The 22762-nt window shown below is 39.6% G+C and overlaps 1 protein-coding gene across 23 annotated transcripts in view; it reads right to left on the minus strand.

Moving 5' to 3' along the window:
* DOCK9 (dedicator of cytokinesis 9) overlaps nt 1–22762 on the minus strand; it is a 340452-nt gene that overhangs the window by 8531 nt on the left and 309159 nt on the right. For 13 of the 23 annotated variants that reach the window (XM_036011395.1, XM_036011405.1, XM_036011400.1 and 10 more), the window contains 6 exons: nt 14433–14555; nt 13623–13736; nt 13417–13422; nt 12935–12970; nt 11937–12083; nt 6632–6842 (listed from right to left, as the gene is read on the minus strand). In XM_036011395.1, the coding sequence (XP_035867288.1) occupies nt 6632–6842; nt 11937–12083; nt 12935–12970; nt 13417–13422; nt 13623–13736; nt 14433–14555 (637 nt within the window). The remainder of the gene's footprint in view (nt 1–6631; nt 6843–11936; nt 12084–12934; nt 12971–13416; nt 13423–13622; nt 13737–14432; nt 14556–22762) is intronic. The other 10 variants (XM_028526777.2, XM_028526773.2, XM_036011397.1 and 7 more) reach the window with 3 other exon arrangements.

Here is a 22762-nt window from a genome sequence, read left to right on the forward strand (position 1 = left end):
TGTATTTATTGCATTTTATTGTTCCTACTTTTGATCTTCTTCTTTTTCTTGGATAAAGCCCTTTAACGTTTCATGTAATAATGATTTGGTGATGATGAATTCCTTTAGTTTTTCCTTGTCTTTGAAGCTCTTTATCTGCCCTTCGATTCTAAATGGTAGCTTTGCTGGGTATAGCAATCTTGGCTATACGTCTCTGCTTTTCATCACTTTGAATATTTCTTGGCAATCCCTTCTACCCCTCAAAGTTTCTTTGGAGAAATCAGCCGACAGTCTTATGGGAACTCCCCTGTAGGTAACTAACTTCTTTTCTCTCGCTGCTTTTCAGATTCTCTCTTTATCTTTAATCTTTGGCATTTTAATTATGATGTGTCTTGGTGTGGGCCTCTTTGCATCCATCTTGTTTGGGACTCTCTCTACTTCCTGGACTTACATATCTATTTCCTTCACCAAATTAGGAAAGTTTTCTTTCATTATTTTTTCAAATAGAGTTCCAATTTCTTGCTTTTTCTCTTCTCCTTATGACACTGCTATGATGTGAATATTGGACCTCTTGAAGTTGTCCTAGAATCGCCTTCAACTATCAATATTTTGGAGGCAGTGGGGGTTGGATTCCTTTTTGTTCTTGTTCTGATTGGTTGTTTTTTGCTTCCTTATGTTCTGAATCATTGATTTGATTCTTGGCTTCAATCACTGTACTATTGTTTCCTCATAAATTGTTCTGCATTTCAATTAGTATATTCTTTGTTTCTGACTGAATCTTTTTAATGGTGTTGAGGTACTCACTAAGTTCCTTCAGTGTCCTTAGAAGCAGTGTTCTAAACTCTGCATCTGAGAGATTTCTTATCTCCATTTTGTTTAGCTCTTTTTATGGAGTTTTAATCTGTTCTTTTATTTGGGCCATGTTTCTGTGTGTTTTTGTTTTGGCAGCCTCCCTGTGTTTGTTTCTATGTATTAGGTAGAACTGCTATGACTTCCTGTCTTGGTAGTGTGACATAATGGAGTAGGTGTCCTATAGGGTTCAGTGGCACAGCCTTGCCTATTACCCAAGCTGGGTACTCAAGGTGCACCCTTTGTGTTGGCTGAGTGTACTTTGTACACTACACTACAAAGTAGTTGAGCATTGGCTGCTGTTGGCAGGTCAATGGGAGGGATTTACCATGGCCAGTTAGCTGCAAGGATTGTCTGTGACCACTTATCACCAACCTCTGCCCTCCATGGAGGATCAGCTTTACAAGGGCAGGGTGGTGGTGCTCTGACATGGTCTGTAGTTGTCAACTGGGTGCACAGGCCCTGGAGTTTCCTGGGTGGTGCAGGCCAAGGTTGACCACCACTTGTATTCTGCCTGAGCTATCAAGCAATCTAAGATAGCTGCTACTTGTGCTGGGCTTGAAGATTCCCAAAGCCAAGCTGTGAATCTAGGCTGGCTGCTGCTAGTGCTGTGCCTGGGCCACTTAGCAAGAGGTACAGGGGTTGGGAGTTCACCGAGGCTGGCTCTTGCTTGTTTGAAAGGATTTAGGGAGTTGTGAAGCATGAGCCAAGACCAGCCATTCATATGGAAAAGCCACTGTTAACAGCCATAAGTTGGGTGGGATGGAACCACAGGGGATCTCCAGGGTAGGGCAAATAGTGTTAGCCAGGTTGATAGAGTCTCAGATATAGCACCAACCTGCTGGCTCTATGAGAGAAGGGTTCAGAAAAGGAACAATGGCCTCTGCCCACCTTTCTGTCTGGGAGAAAGTTGTCCACCAGTTTGCACCTTGATGTCAGACATTTCAGTTTCTCCCTGTATGCCACTGGTGCCTTCCAAGCTGCTACTCCAGTGCTGGAGCTCTGAGGGAGTGAATCTGAGGAAGTTCATGTGTGAGTCCTTTAAAGGGATCTGCTTTGTACTCCAGTAGGTTTTTCCACTGACTCAACCCTGCTGGTTTTTGTAGCTAGGAGTTATGGGGACATATCTTCCTGACAATGGAACCCTGGGCTGGGGGGCCTGGTGTAGGAATATCTCACTCCTGAGATATTCCTCCTGAATTTGACCCACCACATGTGGATGTGGGACCAGCCCATTCTGCACCTCTGCCCCTCCTACCAGTCTGGATGGACATGGTTTCTTTTAATTCCATAGTTGTCAGACTTCCATTCAACTCGATTTATGATGATTCTGAGTGATGACTGTTCTATAATTTACTTGTAATTTTTATGTGGTTGTGTAAGGAGGCAAGCCATGTTTACCTATGCCACTGTCTTGGCCATAAGTCTCTTATATGTTTTTTACCCCTCCCCAAAAATCAGTATTATTTTATCATAATAAGACACCTTAACATATCAACACCAAACAGTTAAGTTTAAAAATGAACAGAGAAACAGTTGGTTCTAATTTGGGTCTGTTTCACATTTCTACTTTGTTGCTTTATAGGGTATATAAATACCTGTATTATTTTTATTTAATATCTATTTACTAATTGACTTTTAGGTATATGCTTAAAAGCTATTTTTTAACAAGCAAAAATAAGATGAGAGTGTGAGTTTGGATATGTTACTACTTAGTAAGTGGCTGGGGTGGGGTGTTACTCAGAAAAGACTTATCACAAGATGAGAAAACAGGCCAGACCCATAGAACAGAGTTCCAACTGGCCACCCAAAGTCTGGACAAAGCTGGAGCAATGTTCAATCTGATGCAGCCTCGTTTGTCATACACTCACTGGCCTGTCTTAGTCTCTAAAAATTTTATCAATGTAAAGTCAGGCTCTGTGTCTCATGTTTCTTTTGTATTCCTTGTGGAATTTTTAAGTGACAACACTGGGATTGATAAATCCTAGTCTCCCTTGAAAATGTAGTAAGACCTGGGCACTGCTGCTTACTAGCCAGGGAAATGGGGAAAGGACCTACAGACCAGAAGGGTACCTGGATGGGAAAGACTGACGTGCTTTATGGAGAAGTATGACAGCTTTTCCATTTATAATAAAGAAGCACCTGTGGAAATGTTCCTTGAGGTTGACAGCCAAGTTAAAACACATACAATTAGTTTTATCATAGTATTGAGTGCTATGGTGCAGTCCCACTTCTATTTTGGAGAGAAAAACCAACTCCAAGATGTTCACGAGATGTCCATGGATTATACTGATTTCACTTGGCAAAGAAGTCCTGAGTTATTGCTTCTTGTGATGATAACTGGTGATTTAAAGAGGCAGGGGGGACAGAAGTAGGTTTACAGTTGCAAATATGTGAAATACAGAGTTTATTCTTATACAGCTCCTTCTCCCTCTACATATTTTCCCAACCTACTCCCTCTTTCAAGTCTGAACTCAAATGTCACCTCTTCAATGAGGTCTACCCTAGTCACCCTACTTAGACTACAACCCTCACATTCAACTCCACATTTCCAATCTCCTCTTGCTTTTGTTTAGAATATATATTATCTTCCAGCATAGGTATATTTACGCATTATATTTACTGTTTATCATTTATCTCCTCCTTCTAGTATTGAAGGTGCACAAGCTAGAGAGTTTTGTTTTGTTAGTATGTTAAGTTGGAATGCTGCCTGTGCTCCATAAATTTTGCTGAATTAATGAATATATTACTGCCCAAATGGCTAAATGAAGAAGTGAAGTGGCTTGGAAGGTGAAAAATTAGGTGATAGACTCAGTGAGCTATCACCTCATTCATAAATGGCCTGCACTAGCGATCTGCAGCTCTTTAAGGAGGTTGGGGAAGGGATGCCTGAGGAGTGATTATATGGTCTGATTAGACTGAATACAAAGTGAAGGGAAGAGAGTATTTCCAAACTGAGTGGGAGTCTGGGCACGATTTGGAAGACTCTGGGAAAGTGACTAGGAAGAAACTCCAGGCCAGAGGTTCTACATGAAAGAAGAAATGGAGAAAATCATATTGGGAGGTAGGGTCAGAACTGTCTTGTCCACCAAAGGGGTCAGAAGGGTAATTATTAGGTTTTTAAATGATTACAAATTGTAACTAACGGAACTATCCAGAATAGTGAGCACTTGCTAGATTCAGAGGGCTCAGGCTCCCCCACACCTTGGATGGCCAAAGGTCAGGTTTGAAGCAATTCAATGAAAGAAGAACCTGAGATATTAATAACACGAGGAAAAACTCTCAAGTTCAAAGTTTGTAGAATATCCTGGTCTGTGTATCTTTAACCATAAAGGTTGATAATAGTTTTTAGTAGCATTTTTATAACTCCCTCTCTAAATCTTTACACTGCCCAATAACTTATCCTTTCGATATACACCCTTGTTTTTGTGTTGTACTATAATCTCCTTTTGGTTATCAACAACCTCAGGGGCAAGGTGCTCTATGGTAGGTGAGATTTAGCAAAATGATGTATATTCTTTCCCCTCCTGGGTATGATTCACAAAGTTCTTTAATAGGAGATGGAAAGTAAAACTCTTTTAGATATATGGAAATTAAGGCACAGAGAGGTTAAGTGACCTGTCTAAGATCACAAAGTGAGTGTGACCCAGGTCTGCAAGACCCAGGCCCAAGCTTTGCACTGCCCACACTTTCTCAGCCTCCCAGCTGTGTAAGGTGGTTATTTTCCAAGCCAACAACACATGTCTATTTTACCTCTCCTGGAGTGGAGTTACTCTTGGTCCTCTATGTTCTTGCAAGTACAGAGCTTTGCTCATGTTGTTTATCTAATCTAAAATATTTCTGTGGGATGGTAAACAGTAACCCTGAAGGAAACATGCCTAGGGAAAATACCCTATGGCGGCAATAACAGTTCATGAATCAGTATGGTACCTGAGTAAAATAATCATAATAAAAAATCCTGGCCCTGACTCATCAGTGAGTGGAGTTTATTTAAAGCAGCAGTTTTCCAACTTGAGTGGCATCAGAATCACTTGAAGGGTGTGTGAACAACTCACTGCCCCTCCTACCCCTAGACTCTGATTCATAGGTCTGGGTTGGGCTGGAGAATTTGCATTTCTAACAAGTTTCCAGATGCTGATGCTGCAGTTCCAGGAACAACCTTGGATAAGCACTGACTTAAGGTCATCACTACTATAGTGATGAACACTGTAAGATGACAGTTCTCATTAAATGAACCCATTTGGAAATGTAGCTATCTTGTCTCATTAAAGAAGAATGTGTTACTGTGTCCATTAGAAAAACAATTCATGACATATAGGGGAGAGACAATACTGTTTGTGCTTTACATGTTATTTTATTATTTTAAGAGCAGGAGTAGGAACTATTTCTTTAAGAATTTAAGTTTTTGCCCTGGCCAGGTGGCTCAACTAGCTGGAGCATCATCCAATACACCAAAAGGTTGCAGGTTTGATTCCCAGTCAGGGCACATACCTAGGTAGTGGATTTGATCTCAGGTCGGGATGTGTAAGGGAAGCAACTGATTGATGTTTCTCTCTCTCTCTCTCCTCTCTCTCTAAAGTCAATGAACATACCTTCAGGTGAGGATTAAAAAAAAGAATGTAGGTTTTTTTAAATACAATTTTTACCTTTTATCCCAGTTCCCTCATGAAAGGGTAAAAATTCTCTGTAATATGCTGTTCTGAGCTATTTTATAATGAGCCATACTTTCTTTGTTAACAGCTTTGAGATATAAATTATATCCCACAAAATTCACCCCTTTGAAGTATACAATTGTGAGAGCAGAGCCACACCTGAAATGCTATACCATAGCAGTGCTCTTTTATTTATCATTATAATGTGTCATGTGATCACCCCAATGGAACACCAACAACACTGACTCCTAGACTAGTACTGGTTACCTCCTGGTTTAATCGAACTATCGCCACTCTTAGAAAAATGTATCTAGGTTGTGCATATAGACACACAAGGTCTTCTGAATAGGCTTCTCCACTGATTTTTTTAAAGTCAAAGTGTTTTATTTTAGGTTACCCTTGCCATGTTGCTGACATCCCAAAGAAGGTAAAAATCACTCCTAATGTGGTTCTGTACTTATCAGGAACTGGAGAATAGTGTAAAACGTATTTTTGAGAATGGTTGATTGATGGCTAAACAGTACCAAAAAATAAATTAAAACCTTACAACAGCTGTATACGTGGCCTCTGAATGCAGTGGCTTCCTGGTACCGGATGTATTCAAGCTGAGATTGACCAACCACTCTCAGAGACCAGGTAGAAGGGATCCAGTATCATGTCCTATTTATTCACTCAGCTTAAAATCTCTGAGCATATTCATGATGGGACCTGAGATCATAAAGGGTCTCTTCCTGTGAGGAAGATACAGTGCTGTGTATAGGGGTTCTTGACCTGATGGTCACGGGTTTAAGAGGGGTCCATGTGGGTTTCAGAAGGAGTCTGTAAACCACCTGAAATTGTGTGCAGAAGCATTATGAGGAGGTAAATACCGCTGTTTTCATCAGATTTTAAGAAAGGTACGTGACCTGACATTGAATATGAACTTCTGGTCTGGTAGAAGAAATGCAAACATAGAACTAGAAAAATGTCATTACTATTCCAAAGCAAGCATTTGATAAATGTTAAACTGAAATGGATTTGTGAGGAAAGTTAACTAAGTCTGTAGGAAACTTCCAATTCTAGAAGCTTCTGGATCCCTTCTAGAGAGCTCTGTGGTGTCCAGGCTGCCATCTAGATGTGATTCTTAAAGGGAGGAGCCAGGGAAACCATACCTGTCAATATCGTGCGCCGTTTGCACTGCTCCTCGACCCCACCTTGCCTCTTCCCAGTCTGAGTGAAAGGCATCTCAAACATGAAGCGGCGAATGTTGTGAGATCTTTCAAACTCCGTTTTCCTTTCTTGCAATTCTTTTTCATCAAAGAATGGGATAACGTGAGTCACCTGGATATATGCATACTTGGAATCCAGGTCCTTAGGGTTGATCTTTAAATAAATAAATAAATAAGATAAAAGATTGGTGCTAGCTGAAGTACTCCTTCAACATATGCCTAAACTGTGTTTTTCTACTTTTTATTAGTAAAAGTTTTGGACAAATTCAGATAAGTTGAAAAAAAAATAGTACAAAGAACATACCTACCACGTAAAACAATTGCTAATATTTTGCTATATTTGTTTCAAATACATACACACACATGAAGTATTTTTAGCTGAACAATTTCAAAGTAAGTAGTATATATCATGACACTTCAGTCAACATCTCCTAAATATGAGGACATTCTTTTCCATAACCAAAATACATTATCATACCTATGAAAATTAACACTATTTCCCTAATATACCCCAATACCCAGTCTGTATTAAAATTTCTCAAATGTCCCCAGAATGTTATTTATAGCTACTTGTGTTTGAACCAAAAACTATCAATGATCACATTTTATATTTACTCGTGGTATTCGTAGTCTTGTTTAATCTAGAATTTTAATTCCCCACTATGTTTTCATAACATTGAAATGTTTATTTCAGTAAAAATGTTCAAAACCAAGGTTCCCAAATTATAATTAATCTATAGACAGATTAGATGTAAACAGATGTAGATGAATTAATTAAATACAGGTACAACCTAATAATCTAAAACTAATCTAACCATAAATTTAGTTCCTGATTAACTCAGCATATTATGCTTTTAAAAGAACATTTCTGGAATTACTGGTGCTTTAACTTCTGGGACATACTAGAAAATTAAACATAGGCATTTTCCATACAAAACCCAAAGCTAGTTTATTAGGGAGACAAATCAATCTTGCACATATGAATTATATTCAAGCTTCTAGAACAATAAAAGGGGACATGAAAGAAATTCAGAGAGCTTGGAGAGTAGATTGGCATCAGTGCAGGCAAACAAACATAGCAAGATAGTTTTACTGGTCTCAAATTACCACGTACCACTGTTCTCTTAGAGACATTTGTTAAGAAAAATGGAAACAGATGTGAAAATGCCTTAACTTTTTGAAGTTAAGAAAATACATATTCATGAGTTATTTCTATTTTAGAAAAGGCCATCTGGCCAATCACTGTACTTGTATTCAAACCTATTAAACTTAACTTTCTTTAGCAGAAACAATTTAAAGCAGTGGAAATGAACATTCTTCCCTATTATATTAGTGGTATTTCCCTAGTCTTCATTTTCAAAGTTGTACATGTGTCTCAGTAGAAGGGAGGGAGGACTGATAATCTGGGGAAGAGAAGGTCTAGGAAGTCTTTCAGCTGCTACATCAAGGACTACATATGAAAAGGTGGAAGATGGAGGAATAGGTGGACGCACCGTACCTCCTCGTACAACCAAGATTAGAAAAACAATAATTTAAAACAATAATTTACTATCAGAATAACACCCAGATCCGGCAGAGGATTTATCTGAATGGAAGTTGGGCAGCCAAGAAGTTGAAGTAGACGTGTTCATCCAGACTGGTAGGAGAAGACGAGCCGGGCGGGCGCGAGGCTGGCTCGGCGCGGGGCTGGCTCGGGTTGGCGGCGCGGAGGTCAGGTAAAGTTTGGCGCGAAATCGGCGCAACAGCCATCTGGGGGCTCAAGAACGCAGCAGTGATCTCTGAGTACGCAGGCTGTGGCTGGCAGACCCAGAGGGGTAGCGATTGTGGACCAGGGCAGAACTCGCGGCCCGGAAGCCCAGACAAGGGTCTGAGTCCAGGAGAACGGAGCTATCGCCATTGTTTTCTCCCATCCCGCTCCTGCCCCACCCCCACATATAACGCCACAATCTAGTGACTGGGGTGCCCAGCCCCGGTGAGCACCGAAGGCTCTGCCCCCCACCATAACAAGAGCAATCAGACAAAAAAAAAAAAAAAAAAGGAGAGACAGGGGGGAAAAAATATGTTTTCAACAGAGCAGATCAGTCCCCCAGGACTCATCCTTTTGAGCGACCAAGAATTAGCCAATCTATCAGATGTGCAGTTCAAAACACTGGTGATCAGAAAGCTCACGGAACTGGTAGATTTTGGACGAAATCTAGATGAAAGGATGCAGGTTACCATAAAAGAGATGCAGGAAGATACGCGGAGGAGAGCCAATAGTGAAAGGAAGGAATATGAGTCTCAAAACAATACAGTGGACCAGAAGGAAGATAGAATCAACCAAACAGGAAAGCATGATGAAATAAGAATTCAAAAAATTGAGGAAAAGATTAAGAGCATCCAAGACACCTTTAAACATTCCAATATCTGAATTATAGGGGTACCAGAATCGGCAGGGGAAAAGCAACAGATTGAGCATGTATTTGAACAAATAATAAAGGAGAACTTCCCCATTCTGGCAAAGGGAACAGTCTTCCAAGAAATCCAAGAAGCTCAGAGAGCCCCAAAGAAGTTGGACCCAAGAAGAAACACACCAAGGCACATCATAATTACATTAGCCAAGGTAAAAACGAAGGAGAGAATCCTAGAAGCAGCAAGAGATAAGGGGACAGTCACCTACAAAGGAGTTCCCATCAGACTGTCAGCTGATTTCTCAAAAGAGACCTTACAGGCAAGAAGGGCTGGAAAGAAATATTCCAAGTCATGAAAGACAAGGACCTACATCCCAGATTGCTCTGTCCAGCAAAGCTCTCATTTAGAATGGAAGGGCAGATAAAGTGCTTCTCAGATAAGGTCAAGTTAAAGGAGTTCATCATCACCAAGCCCTTATTTTATGAAATGCTAAAGGGACTTATCTAAGAAAAGAAGATAAAGAAAAGACATGTATAGTAAAAGGACAGCAAACTCACAAATATTAACAACCACACCTAAAGCAAAACCAAAAGAAACTAAGTAAACAATTAGAACAGGAACAGAACCACAGAAATGGAGGGCACATGGAGGGTTAGCAGCAGGGGGGTGGGAGGAGGAGAGAGGGGGAAAAGGTATAGAGAATAAGTAGCACAGAATGTAGGTTGAAAATAGATAGGGGGAGGGCAAGAATAGTATGGGAAATGTAGAAACTAAAGAACTCATAAGTATGACACATGGACATGAACTAAAGGGGGAAATGTGGCTGGGAGGGGGGTACAGGGTGGAGGGGAGAGAAGGGGGAAATGGGACAACTGTAATAGCATAATCAATACAATATATTTAAAAAAAAGGAAAAAAAAAAAAAGAAAAGGTGAAGAAGAATACATGAGAGTCTTGAGAATAGGCTATAATTTCCAAGCCACAACTTGACCCAGACAGAGGTTTCAGTTTCAGAGAGAAAGGCAAATTGGACCTGAGTAATTTATCTAGGAAGAAAGCAGGCCTTAATACAGTTGTATTGAGGTTCCTGGTTAAACACAGACGGACGACATGTGTTTATCCCTTCTACTTTGTGTGAATCTGTTAAAATGGTAATATAGAATTTATGTGCAAGGACCAAGAAAAGAGGACAGAAGGCAGCTGTGGATGAGAGACTTTAATGAATTTCTGAAAGACAGGTGAACGGAGGTGTGTTATTTAATTTGGCAGAGAGAAGAAGTTCTAATCCAAGTTCTGACAGAGAGGGGTAACAAGTGAGTCAGAGCATCCCTGAGAAGCCTGCTGCTACGGACTGAATGCCTATGTTCCCCCCAAATTCACAGGTTGAAATATTAACCTCCAATGTGGTACTATTAGAAGGTGTGAGGTGATTAGGTCATGAGGGTAGAACCCTTAGGATGGGATTAGTACCCTTCAAAAGAGACACCAAAGAGCTCCCTTAGCCCTTCCACCATGTGAGGATACAGAGAGAAGACAGCTGCTTATGAATCAGGAAGAAGGACCTCACCAAATACTGAATCTTCTAGCACCTTGATCTTGGACTTCCCATTCTCTGAAACTGTAAGAAATAAATCTCCGTTGTTTATAAACCAGCCAGTCTATGGTGTTTGTTAGAGTAGCCTGAATGGACTGTTATCTCTAGAGAACCAGCACTAGGATTAGGTTGACCAGGGAGAGGCATGGGGTGGAAACCAGGGCAAATGGCCAAAAGTCTATCTGAAGCAGCAGAACCCCAGGTTCCCTTCCCTAGTCCTTGCCCCATAGGAGAATAGAATGTTCATTGGAGAAACTGGTCTGGAGAAAGTCAAAGTGCGGTCACCAGTGCCAGTGGAAAATAGGAATGAGGTACAGAGTGAAACATAAGGCGAGTAGGTGAAAGGCTGCAGGCCAAACATGAGATCTTCAGCCCCTGCCTATCTCCTACATCCAGAATCCAGAATCACCCCTTTCTTTGTCTCTTCCCTACCACTTGGGAAGAAGACTAGAAGATTCTTCTCTAGAGGAAATAAAGGGCTCCAAGAAGCCAGATTTCAGACACTGGGGACTCCAAAGCAGGGCTCACAACAAAAGTGAACCTCTTAAGAGAGCCTCCTAAAGGGTGGACTTTGAAAGAGGGAGAGGTTATCATTGCTGGAAACTGAGCAGGGGAAGCATTTTTAATGCAAAGAACAGGAGCTCTATTTTGGCCTGAGTTTCAGGAAGCAAAGGGATATCCAACTTTCTGGAGATATCCTGAAGACAGTGGGATGGACACACACTTGTAAATGTACAGGAAAAACAAGGCAGGTTTAGAAATGGTCTTCATGAGAGCAATACACTCTCTCTATATGGAAGGTAGATCTCTTTTCTACAAATGTGTGCTGGTTAGTTTACTTCCTGATGTGTCCATCTGCTGGTCCATCTGTCCATATATCCAACAATCAGTCAGAATGTCAGGTAAATATGCCTGTGCTAAGAGCAAGGGAGAAGTGCTGTGAGAAACAGAACCTTGGACACTCTTCTTACAGAGTTTCTAAATATCTGGACTAAAAAAGGTATATTCTTTCAGACATTAATTTGTAAATGAATGCCTTTTTTAAATTATAAAATAAAAATCTGTTTAGTGAAGGACATCTGGAAAGCACAGAAAGAAAAGGTATTAAGAAGAAAAATACACACTTGCCACTCAAGGCCAACCATTCTTATTTTTTTCCTGGGTCTTTGCTTTTTCTATGCATATTTATGAATATATGTGGTCAATCATGAATAATCAAAATGGTATTATATTGCCATAATATGTTTCCAAACATAGTCATACCTTGCCAGAATCTTGTATCATTTTGACATTTTCAGAACCAAATTTATCTGAGTAAAGTTTAAGGAGTCTCTGAGAAATTTCTGACAGAGGTGTGAGCTTGGGTTCTTTGTAAATATACTCCTTTCCATCTTCATCTTCAAAGAATCCCTATGACATAGAGCACAATTAGAGAACTATCACCAAATACAAGCCCAACGCTACCACCCAGGAAGGGTATTATAAAAGTTAAAAAATGAGAAATGACTCCAACATAAAATCCTAACTAAACAGGCTTTTGAAATAGGAAGGAAAATGATAATAACATGAAATCTGGGTACAAAGATAAAGGAAAAACGCACAATTGCAAACTCACTCAAAAATGCTGTCATTAAGTGTTGAGTGAAATGAAAGATTGGAGATTTAAGACTGTATTCTCTCGGTGAAGTCTGATGATGGGATTCAAGCCTGTTTCACATTCCCAAGAAACAGAACGCAGAAGCCTGCTCACACAGGCCTCAGAAATACACACACATCCCTTCTCCTGAATGTTCCCACTTATAGAGGATTTTATAGCATAAATAGGTCTGGAATAGATTCAGCAAAAGCTATGTAAAGTTTGTATAAATTCTATTTTGCTATACTGATGAGAAAAATATTCAAGGGCTGTAGCATAATATCCGAAAATATTTTCATTATTACTAGTCATGTGTCATATCACCAACATTTTCATTATCATCATGCTTTAGTACCAATCATGTCTGAATAAAAACAAGGCTTAGAACTGCATGGGAAGTGAAAAAGGTTGAAAATTTATAAGTGCAGATTGGGGTTAATATTTGAAATAAATTAAAACAAAACATTTCTCATCTAAAATGGAAGAGGAAAAATGGTGCCAAAACTACAGTATGTGTTTTAAAAAAGCAGGCTAATATTAAACCAAAAAAACCCACATCAAAATAGGAGTTTAGATGCAGTAATTTCACTACATTATTTGCTTATTAAGCATTTACTGTAATTACCTCCACATCTGTTTCACTGTCTGTAAACTGGTATTGCTATGAAGTTATAAAAGACAATAACAGGATAAATTTAAGGTTACATAATGCTCACAGAAAACCACACATTCTAAATAAATGGATTATAATTTATATCATTTAGTTATGTTAGAGAGTTGGAGGTTAAATGTTCAGTTAAATTTAAATTAACCCATTCATATAGGGTTTCTGAAATATTACAATGGTAAATATACTTGTGGAGATACTATATTACAATTCATAGAAATGCACAGGGATAAAAGAAACAGTCTTAATTTTGGTTTAAAACATGCAGTATAGATGTATGAGCACACAGATGATTTATTTCTATAAATGAAATAAACTGTTAATTATTTTGAAGTCTGTAATGACTGGACAGATATACATACAGACTTGGAAAAGAAACTTGCAAACCACATGAAGTATCAAAGATGCTGCTAAGAAAGTCTTATGGAGGGAGAACTTACCGCTGCCTTAAGAAAGTAATAAAGAAAAGACAGGAAGAAAAAAAAGCAGAAAGTTTACTACTGAGGAAGATAAGAGTCATACTAAATATGACAAATTCATCAAATTAGCATTTATAAGCAGAAGAAAATTTACAAAATACAATTTTATGGAGTTAAAAAAATAAAAAAGGACTTGGGACAGCCTACAGAGCAGAGAGGAGGCTCACCTGTCCAAAGAAGGCTACTCGGAAGTAGGTCCCCAGGAGCCTGCGGCCTGAGTGCATGACCTCGGTTACTTTGCTGTAGGCCTGGTGTAGAGTGTCATACAGATGGGCTAGCCTCTGGAAAGCAGAACAAAACCTGTATCTTTCTACTTGTAACTAATAAAATCAATTTAAAAATAACAAATGAGATCATGTGGGTGAAAAATCCTTAAATTTGAGTTTTTTAAAAAATCAAGAATATATTTTGATTGCACAAATGTTAGTGGTCATCTCTGAGTTATAATGTTTCCTATTGAAAGGGCCAGCTTGCATATAAGGACCCATCAAATTTCCACAATGTGGTAAGCAAATTCTGCTTTCAAGTTAACATGAAATGTCAGAGATAATAAAGTCTTACCGTGATGTTCTTAGTCCTTTATTTTCCCACTGCATTTAATATGCTAAGAGAAACTGGAATACCTCCCAGCCCAGGAAGACTGGAAGGGACACTATTTTCCCATGCAGGTAGAGCAACAAAGCATTACAAGAAAAAAAGGCACCTGGTGATTATAAAATTGTCCCTGGCAACCTTTCAAAAGTGGAGTGCCAAAACGACCAATCTTTGTTGTTGGAGATTTTGGGTCTGTGTAGAGGTGGGGCCTGTGTGTACAATGCCTGATGGCTCTGAGGTTGGTACCGCCATCACCAAGTGGATGGTCAGAGACCACTTGCTTATCTCTGATAGTGGTCTGTCTGCTCTCTTGCATGTAAGAAAGTCTGGGGATATGTCACTCCACTGTCCTATAAACTTGAAAAAACAAACCACTCAGATACCTCAAAATCTCTCCGCTTCTCATAAATGGGGATGATGAGTTTATAGATGTCAGCAATCAGCTCATAGCGTTCAGCCTTCCAGAGTCCATCTGCACACTGTTCTAGGAGTTCCATGAGCACATCCTGATCAAAGAAGAAGGCCATAAGCCAGAAAAGAGTATTATATAAGGAACATGACATTGTATTACTTGCAGAATGCATAACTAAGATGGCTAGGAGGAAAATTTCAAAATATGAAGTATTTTTTAAATTAATTTCCACACTTGTTAACAACTCATCACTATGTTCTTTTATTTACATTTAATTTTAATTTTTTATTTTTAGAGATAGGGAAAGGGAGAAAGAGGAGAGAAGCATCAATGTGAGAGAAACATCGATTGACTCCCTTCCTTACGTGCCCCAGTTAAGGACTGAGCCTGCAACCTAAGCATGTGTCCTGGCAAGGAATAGAACTAGCTACACTTTGCTTTGTAGGACGGCACCCAACCAACTGAGCCATACCAGCCAGGGCACTATGTTCTTTTTTAATGAGCCATTTTCCAAAATGTTTGCAAGCAGAAATGAAGGGTCATATTGTACAAGTCTGTAGTAGTTAACTGCAAGGAAAAAACTGACACTGATAGCCTCATGTAGGTTCTCAATATTTGATCTTAGTTCTCTTTTTATAAATATAATTAGAAAAACAATTTTTTTCCTTTCTGAGGACTGATTGCAATGCTGAGACGTGGAGAGTTACTAAGCATGGCTAATGCAAATTATAAATCCCAGAATAATTCAGTGATGGTGTGTGGCAGGCATTAGGCCTGCCTCACCAAAATCCTTTTCACCTTCCCTTGGAGATTTCTATTTACTGAAGTTTGGGTAGTCAGCCTGCCTCTATTAAAATCTTTAAACTAGATCTGGCCAAGATGGAGGTGTAGGTAGATAACGTTCCACATCCTTGCACAGCTAAAAGAAAGACAACAACAAATAAAAAAACAAAAAACAACCAGAATTGCCAGAAAATCAAACTGTATGGAAGTCCAACAACCAAGGAATTAAAGAAGAAATATTCATCCATACTGGTAGAAGAGGTGGAGACAGGCAGCCGGGTGGAGAGGATGATCAGCAAGAGGTGCTGGTGGACCAGGCAGGCAAGCTGGCAGCTGATTGACTGGGAGGTTCCATATTTTTGTGCAGATAAACTGGGAGGAACAACTGGGGAGAGAGGCAGACTGCACAACCCAGAGTTCCAGCATGGGCAAAATAAAGTCCCAGAACCTCTGGCTGTAGAAACCTGTAGGGTTGTGGTAGTGGGAGAAACTGCTAGTCTCTTGAAAGCAGGGCAGTAGCCAAGCAAGCAGTCTTGTTTCCTCTATGACCCCACCCCACATACAGCATCACAACCCAGTGATGTGGGTTGCCCCGCTCTGGTGAATACCTAGGTGTCTCCCCTTACAACATAACAGGTGAGCTGAGAGAAAGAAAAATGGCCCAAATGAGAAAACACATCAAAACTCCAGAAAAGAATCTAAGTGACGAGGAGACAACCTATCAGATGCAGAGTTCAAAATAATGGTAATCAGGATGCTCACAGAAATGATTGAGTATAGTTGCAAAAAAAAAAAAAAAAAAGTAGAAGTGAAGGCTATACAAAGTGAAATAAAGGAAAATATGCAGGTAACCAACAGTGAAGGGAAGGAAACCAGGACTCAAATCAACAATTTGGAACAAAAGGAAGAAATAAACATTCAGCTGGAACAGAATGAAGAAACCAGAATTCCAAAAAATGAGGAGAGGCTTAGGAACCTCCAGGACAACTTCAAACATTATAACATCTGAATCACAGAGGTGCCAGACGAAGAGGAGAGCAAGAAATTGAAAACTTATTTGAAAAAATGATGAAAGAAAACTTCCCCAATCTGGCAAAGGAAACTGACATATAAGTCCAGGAAGCTCAGAGAGTCCCAAAGAAGCTGGATCCAAACAGTACCACACAAAGACACATCATAATTAAATTCCCCAAGATTGAAGATAAGGACAGAATCTTAAATGCAGTAAAGAGACAAGGAGACAGTTACCTATAAGCAGTTCCCATAAGTCTATCAGTTGATTTCTTTCTCATAAGAAACCTTACAGGCCAGAAGGGCTGGAAAGAAGTATTCAGTCATGAAAAGCAAGAACCTAGATTAATCCATCCAGCAAAGTTATCATTTAGAATGGAAGGGCAGATAAAGTGTTTTCCAGACAATGTAAAGTTAAAAGAGTTCATCATCACCAAGTCCTTATTATATGAAATGTTAAGGAACTTATCTAAGACAAAGAAGATCAAAGCTATGAACAGTAAAATGACAGCAAACTCACAACTATCAACAACTGAACCTAACCCCCCCGCCCCCAAAACAACCACAAAAACAAACCAAGGAAAAAACTAGAATAGAATAACAGAAATGGAGATCACATGGTGGGTTATTAGTGGGGAAGGGGAAGGGAGAAAATGGGGGGAAAGTTACAGGGAATAAGACGCATACTTGGTAGGTACAAAATAGACAGGAGGAGGTTATGAATAGTATAGGAGTCCTGGCTGGTGTGGCTCAGTGGGTTGATTGCCAGCCTCCAAACCAAAGGGTCACTGCTTCAATTCCCAGTCAGGGCACATGCCTGGGTTGTGGGCCAGGTCCCCCAGTGCGGGGCATGTGAGAGGTAACCACACATTGATGCTTCTCTCCTTCTCTTTCTCCCTCCCTTTCCCTCTCTCTAAAAATAAATAAATAAAATCTTTTAGTTAAAACAATAGTATAGGAAGTGGAGAAGCCAAAGAACTTAAATGCATGACCTATGGATATGAACCAAGGTGGGTGGGGAGGATGCAAGGAGCAGGGGGATAAAGGGGAGAAAAATAATGGGACAACTGCAATAGCATAACCAATAAAATATACTTAAAAATAAATAAAATCCTTAAACTTTGGAGGAAGCTAACATTATCTATGACTCCAGGGTTGGGGCATATGGCTCAGGTTTAAAGTAATCAGCATAAATCTATTTATTGGCCACTGGCATTGTTACATCATGGGCAGACACATGATCTAAATAGGCCATTCAGGGTAATTTTTGGACCTCAGCTTGGAATTCAGAGACAGAAGTGCTGTTGCTAGACTGGACATAAGAAAGGCAGAATGTAGCTTGACTGGAGTTGGCATCCATTTTATCAATAGCCAGGGGCTTGTCTGCCCCTTCCTCCCAAAGCACCTGTATCATTAAACATTTGGACTGACCCATTGTCAATCTCTCTGGAATTTTCTAATGAAAGCTAACTTATTTGACCTTTCTATTTAAGCCCTTTTGAATGGGCTTCACTAATGATGCTGAGGCAATTTTCATGTGACTACTTGCCATATGTATAGCTCTAGTGAAGTGTCTATTCAAATCTTTTGCTCACTTCTCTACTGGGTAGTTAATTTTCTTATTATTGGGCTTTGAGAGTTCTTTATATATTTTATATAAAAGTTCTTTACCAGACATGTAAGTTGTAATTTTCTTCCAATTTGTAGCTTGCCTCTGGAGTTTAACATTATTTTTTGAAGAGAGAAGTTTTTGATTTTGATGAAGTTCAATATATCAAGTTTTTATGTTCTGGATTGTGCTTTATAAATTATATCTAAGAAATCTTTATTTAATCCAAGCTCACAAAGACTTTTTCCTATGTCCTATTCCTTGTCCTTTTTCCTATGTCAGAAATTTTCTGAAATTTCTTCCAGAAATTTCATAGTTTCACATTTTATATTTAAGTCTATAGTTCATTACTTTTAAATATAGTATAAAGTATGGGTCAACATCTACTTTTTCCATAGGTATGCCCAATTTTTCCATCAACATTTGATGAAAGACTCTCCTTTTTTCATGGCATTGTCTTTGAATTGTATTAAAAAATCAACTGACCATATGTGTGCAGGTCTATTTCTGGCTTCTCTATTTTTTCCATCAACATACACCTCGATCCTTGTGCCAATACCACACTGTCTTCATTACTACTGTGTATTTATAGAAGGGTTTCTCTGCAGTGATATTTCTAATCTGTTGGGCCAAATAACTCTTTGCTTTGGGAGGCTGTCCCGTACATTACAGAATGTCTAGCAGCATCCTTGGCCTCCACCAAGTAGATGCCAGTAGCAGGAGCATCCCCAACCCCCCAAATTGTGACAATAAAAAACATTTCCAGATGTTGCAAAACGTTCCCTGGGTGGGAAAATTATCCTCAGTGAGGACAACTGCTTTATAGTAATCTTGTAATCAGGTAGTGTGAGTCTTCCAACTTTTTCAAAATTACTTTGGCTAGTCTAGTTCCTTTGCTTTTCTATTTAGAGTCAGTTTATCCATTTCTACCAAAAGTCCAGATGGGAGTTTGATTGGGCCTGCTTTGAATCTATAAATCAATCTAGATAATGGACATCTTAACAATATTGAATCTTTACTCCCTATATTTAGTTCTTTGATTACTTTCATCAGTGTCTTGTATTTTTTACCATAGAGATCTATGCAGATTCTTACCTAAGTTTTGCATTTTTTGATGTTATTATGAATAGTATTTATAAATTCTGATAAATTATTTTTTCAAGGAAGTAAGTTTGGGATAACACTGAATGTCATCAAGTGTATGTGTTTGCAAAAATTATACAAAATAAACAAGAATATAGTGAAAATTACAGTACAAGGATCTCTAAAAAGAAAGTTGATTGGTTTTATATATTGATCTTATATCCTGTGATCCTGCCAAACTCACTTATTAGTTTTAGTGGTTTCTTCTGTAAATTCCTTGAGACTTTTGGTCACAAAAGACAACTGCATCTGGTGTTAATACAAACAGTATTATTTCTTTTTCTTGCCTTATAGCATTTGCTGGACCTTCTAGCACACTGCTGAATAGGAATGGTGAAAGCAGATATTCCTATATTACTCCCAATTTTAGGGTGGAAGTATTCAGTCTTTCACCATTAAGTGTAATATTAGCTGTAGATTTTTTGTATATAATCTTTCTCAGGTTGAGGGAGTTCCTTTCTATTCTTAGTTTTTCAACATGAATAGATGTTGAATTTTTTCAAATGACTTTTCTGCATGTATTGAAATGGTCATATGTTTTTTCTTATTTATTCTGTTAATATGTTGAATTATATTTGTTGATTTTCCAATGTTGAACCAACAGTACAGTTCCAGGGAAAACCCTACTTGGTCATGTTGCATTTCTCTTTTTCATATACTGTTAGATTCAATTTGCTAATATATTTTTAAGGCTTTTTATAGTTGCCTTTAAACATGTTTGATCCTCTGTCATACTGTAAATGAAGAGTAGGGCCTGTCATAAAGGTAAATACTCTGAATTAAGAGCAGCAAAGGTTTATTTATTTAACAGTAGTCAGTGGATCTCTGGGTAAGTGCTGGGAAGGCCAATGATCAAGTGAAAAGTACTTCCTGCTCCCACAGAGCTGAGATTGTGGAGACAGATCCATAAGGGGATTATAAAAGATGGTGGTAAGTGTGATGATGAAGAAATGTACAGGGTATCAGGGATGCAAAGGGGTGGCATCCATCAGTGATGAGGAAAGGTGGTGGGCATAGAAGGCTGAAGAAGGTGATGACTGACTGAGCCTTAAAAATGATCAGGATTTAGGAGGCGAAGGTAAAAGGTAGAAATGGATGCAGAAAGGATGAAAGGGGAGACATTCCAGGGAGAGAGAACAGCATAGGCAGACATGGGGAAGATGGTAGCATGCTGTGGAGGGGATTTGCAAGTAGTTTGAGGGAATGGATTATAAAATTTGAATCAAAGAGTGGCAAGAGATGAGGTTGGAGATGTGAAAAAGATTAAAAAAGTACTATATCATCCCACTCAAAGTGTTCTATGTGTCAAACATAAATTAGTAATTAAATGTTGATAATTTTATGAGGCATGAAAATGCATAAAGACATACAACTATCACAACAATGAAGTAATATATAATGTAGATGTTAGTTGATTTTAAAATAATGTTCTGAGACTTCCAGTCAAGATGACAGTGTAGGTAGACATGGCTTACCTCTTTGTACAACCACATCAAAATTACAACTAAAATATAGAACAACCATCACTCAGAACTGTCAGAAATCAAGTTGAATGGAAGTCTGACAACTACGAAATAAAGAAAACCATATCCATCCAGACTGGTAGGAAGGATGCAGACATGGAACAGGCTGGTCCCACACTCATGTGTGGTGGATAAAAATTCAGGAAGGATATCTTCAGAGCAAGGGGTCCCAGCCCCACTAGTGTCCCACCAGTATTCCAGTGTCAGAAAGATAAGTCCCCACAAAAACCAGCAGAGATTGAGTTGGCAGAAGAAACTGCGGGAACCCTAAGCAGTTCCTCTTAAAGAACCCACACATAGACTCACCTACTCAGGTTCCCTCTGAGCTGCAGCAATGGGTTGACAGCTTGAAGTGCACCAGTGGCATACTGGGAGAGACTGAAGTCAGCCTGGCATTGGGGCAAGCAGAGACTACTGTCCCTTTTCTGAGCCCTCCCTCCACAGAGCCACAGCGCTACAGTGCTGGCAAGCTGGTGCCGTATCTGACACTCTATCAACCTGGCAATACTGTGCGTCCCTCTTTGGAGATCCCAACAAACTGCCGCACCCAACTTATGGGCCGAACTCTGACCCACCTGAGCTGCTTTTCTATATGAACAGTTGGTCTTGGCTCATGCTTCACAACTTCCTAAATCCTATCAAATACACAACAGCTGGCCTCAGTGAGGCCCAGGACCAGCATTAATAGCAACTAGATTAGTTTCACAGCTTGGCTTTACCTGGATATCTCCAAGCCCAGCACAAGTAGCAGCCATTTCAGATTGTTTTATTGCTCAGATAGGGTGGCCCAGGGCAAAACACAGGTGGGGGATGACTTTGGCCTGCACCACCCAGGAAATCCTAGGGCCAGCAAACCCAGTGGACACCTACAGGCTGTGCAGAGCACCACAACCTGCCCCTGTACAGCTGACAGAAGGCAGAGGTTGGTGGTAAGTGGTCACAGCCTGTTCTTGCAGATAACTGGCTGGGGTAAATCCCTCCCATTGATCTGCCAACAGTAACTAAAGCTCAACTACAAGAGGAAGGTATACTCAGCCCACACAAAGGGTGTACCTTGAGTACCCAGCTTGGGTGATAGGGGAGGCTGTGGCACTGGACCCCTCAGGACACCTACATTAGGCCACACTACCAAGAAATGGACTCAAAGCGGCTCTACCTAATACATAGAAACAAACACAGGGTCTGCCAAAACAAGAACACAAAGAAACATGGCCCAAATAAAAGAACAGATTAAAACTCCAGGAAAAGAACTAAAGGAAATGGAGAGAGTTTCTAGCAGATGCAGAGTTCAAAACACTGGTTATAAGGATGCTCAAGGAACTTATTAGTGAGAACCTCAACACCATTAAAAAGATTCAGTCAGAGTCCCTGGCTGGCGTAGCTCAGTGGATTGAGCACGGGCTGGGAACCAAAGTGTCCCAGGTTCGATTCCCAGCCAGGGTACGTTTCTGGGTTGCAGGCCATAACCCCCAGCAACCGCACATTGATGTTTCACTCTCTCTCTATCTCCCTCCCTTCCCTCCCTAAAAAAAATAAATAAAAATCTTAAAAAAATATTTAAATCCCCAGCCAAGGTACATTCCTGGGTTGCAGGCTAGAACCCCCAGCAACCGCACATTGATGTTTCTCTCTCTCTCTCTCCCCCCCTCCCTCCGTTCCCTCTCTAAAAAAGATAAATAAATAAATTTTAAAAAAGATTCAGTCAGAAACAAAGAATACACTAATTGAAATAAGAACAATTTATGAGGAAACAATAGTACAGTGATTGAAGCCAAGAATCAAATCAATGATTCAGAACATAAGGAAGCAAAAAACAACCAATCAGAACAACAAGAAGAAAAAGGAATCCAACCCCCACTCCCTCCAAAACATTGATAGTTGAAAGAGATTCTAGGACAACTTCAAGAGGTCCAATATTCACATCATAGCAGTGTCATAAGGAGAAGAGAAAAAGCAAGAAATTGGAACTCTATTTGAAAAAATAATGAAAGAAAACTTTCCTAATTTGGTGAAGGAAATAGATATGTAAGTCCAGGAAGTAGAGAGAGTCCCAAACAAGATGGATGCAAAGAGGCCCACACCAAGACACATCATAATTAAAATGCCAAAGATTAAAGATAAAGAGAGAATCTGAAAAGCAGCGAGAGAAAAGAAGTTAGTTACCTACAGGGGAGTTCCCATAAGACTGTCGGCTGATTTCTCCAAAGAAACTTTGAGGGGTAGAAGGGATTG

This window comes from Phyllostomus discolor, chromosome 11 (genome assembly GCF_004126475.2).
Source record: "Phyllostomus discolor isolate MPI-MPIP mPhyDis1 chromosome 11, mPhyDis1.pri.v3, whole genome shotgun sequence".
In the NCBI taxonomy this organism is placed as follows: Eukaryota; Metazoa; Chordata; class Mammalia; order Chiroptera; family Phyllostomidae; genus Phyllostomus; species Phyllostomus discolor.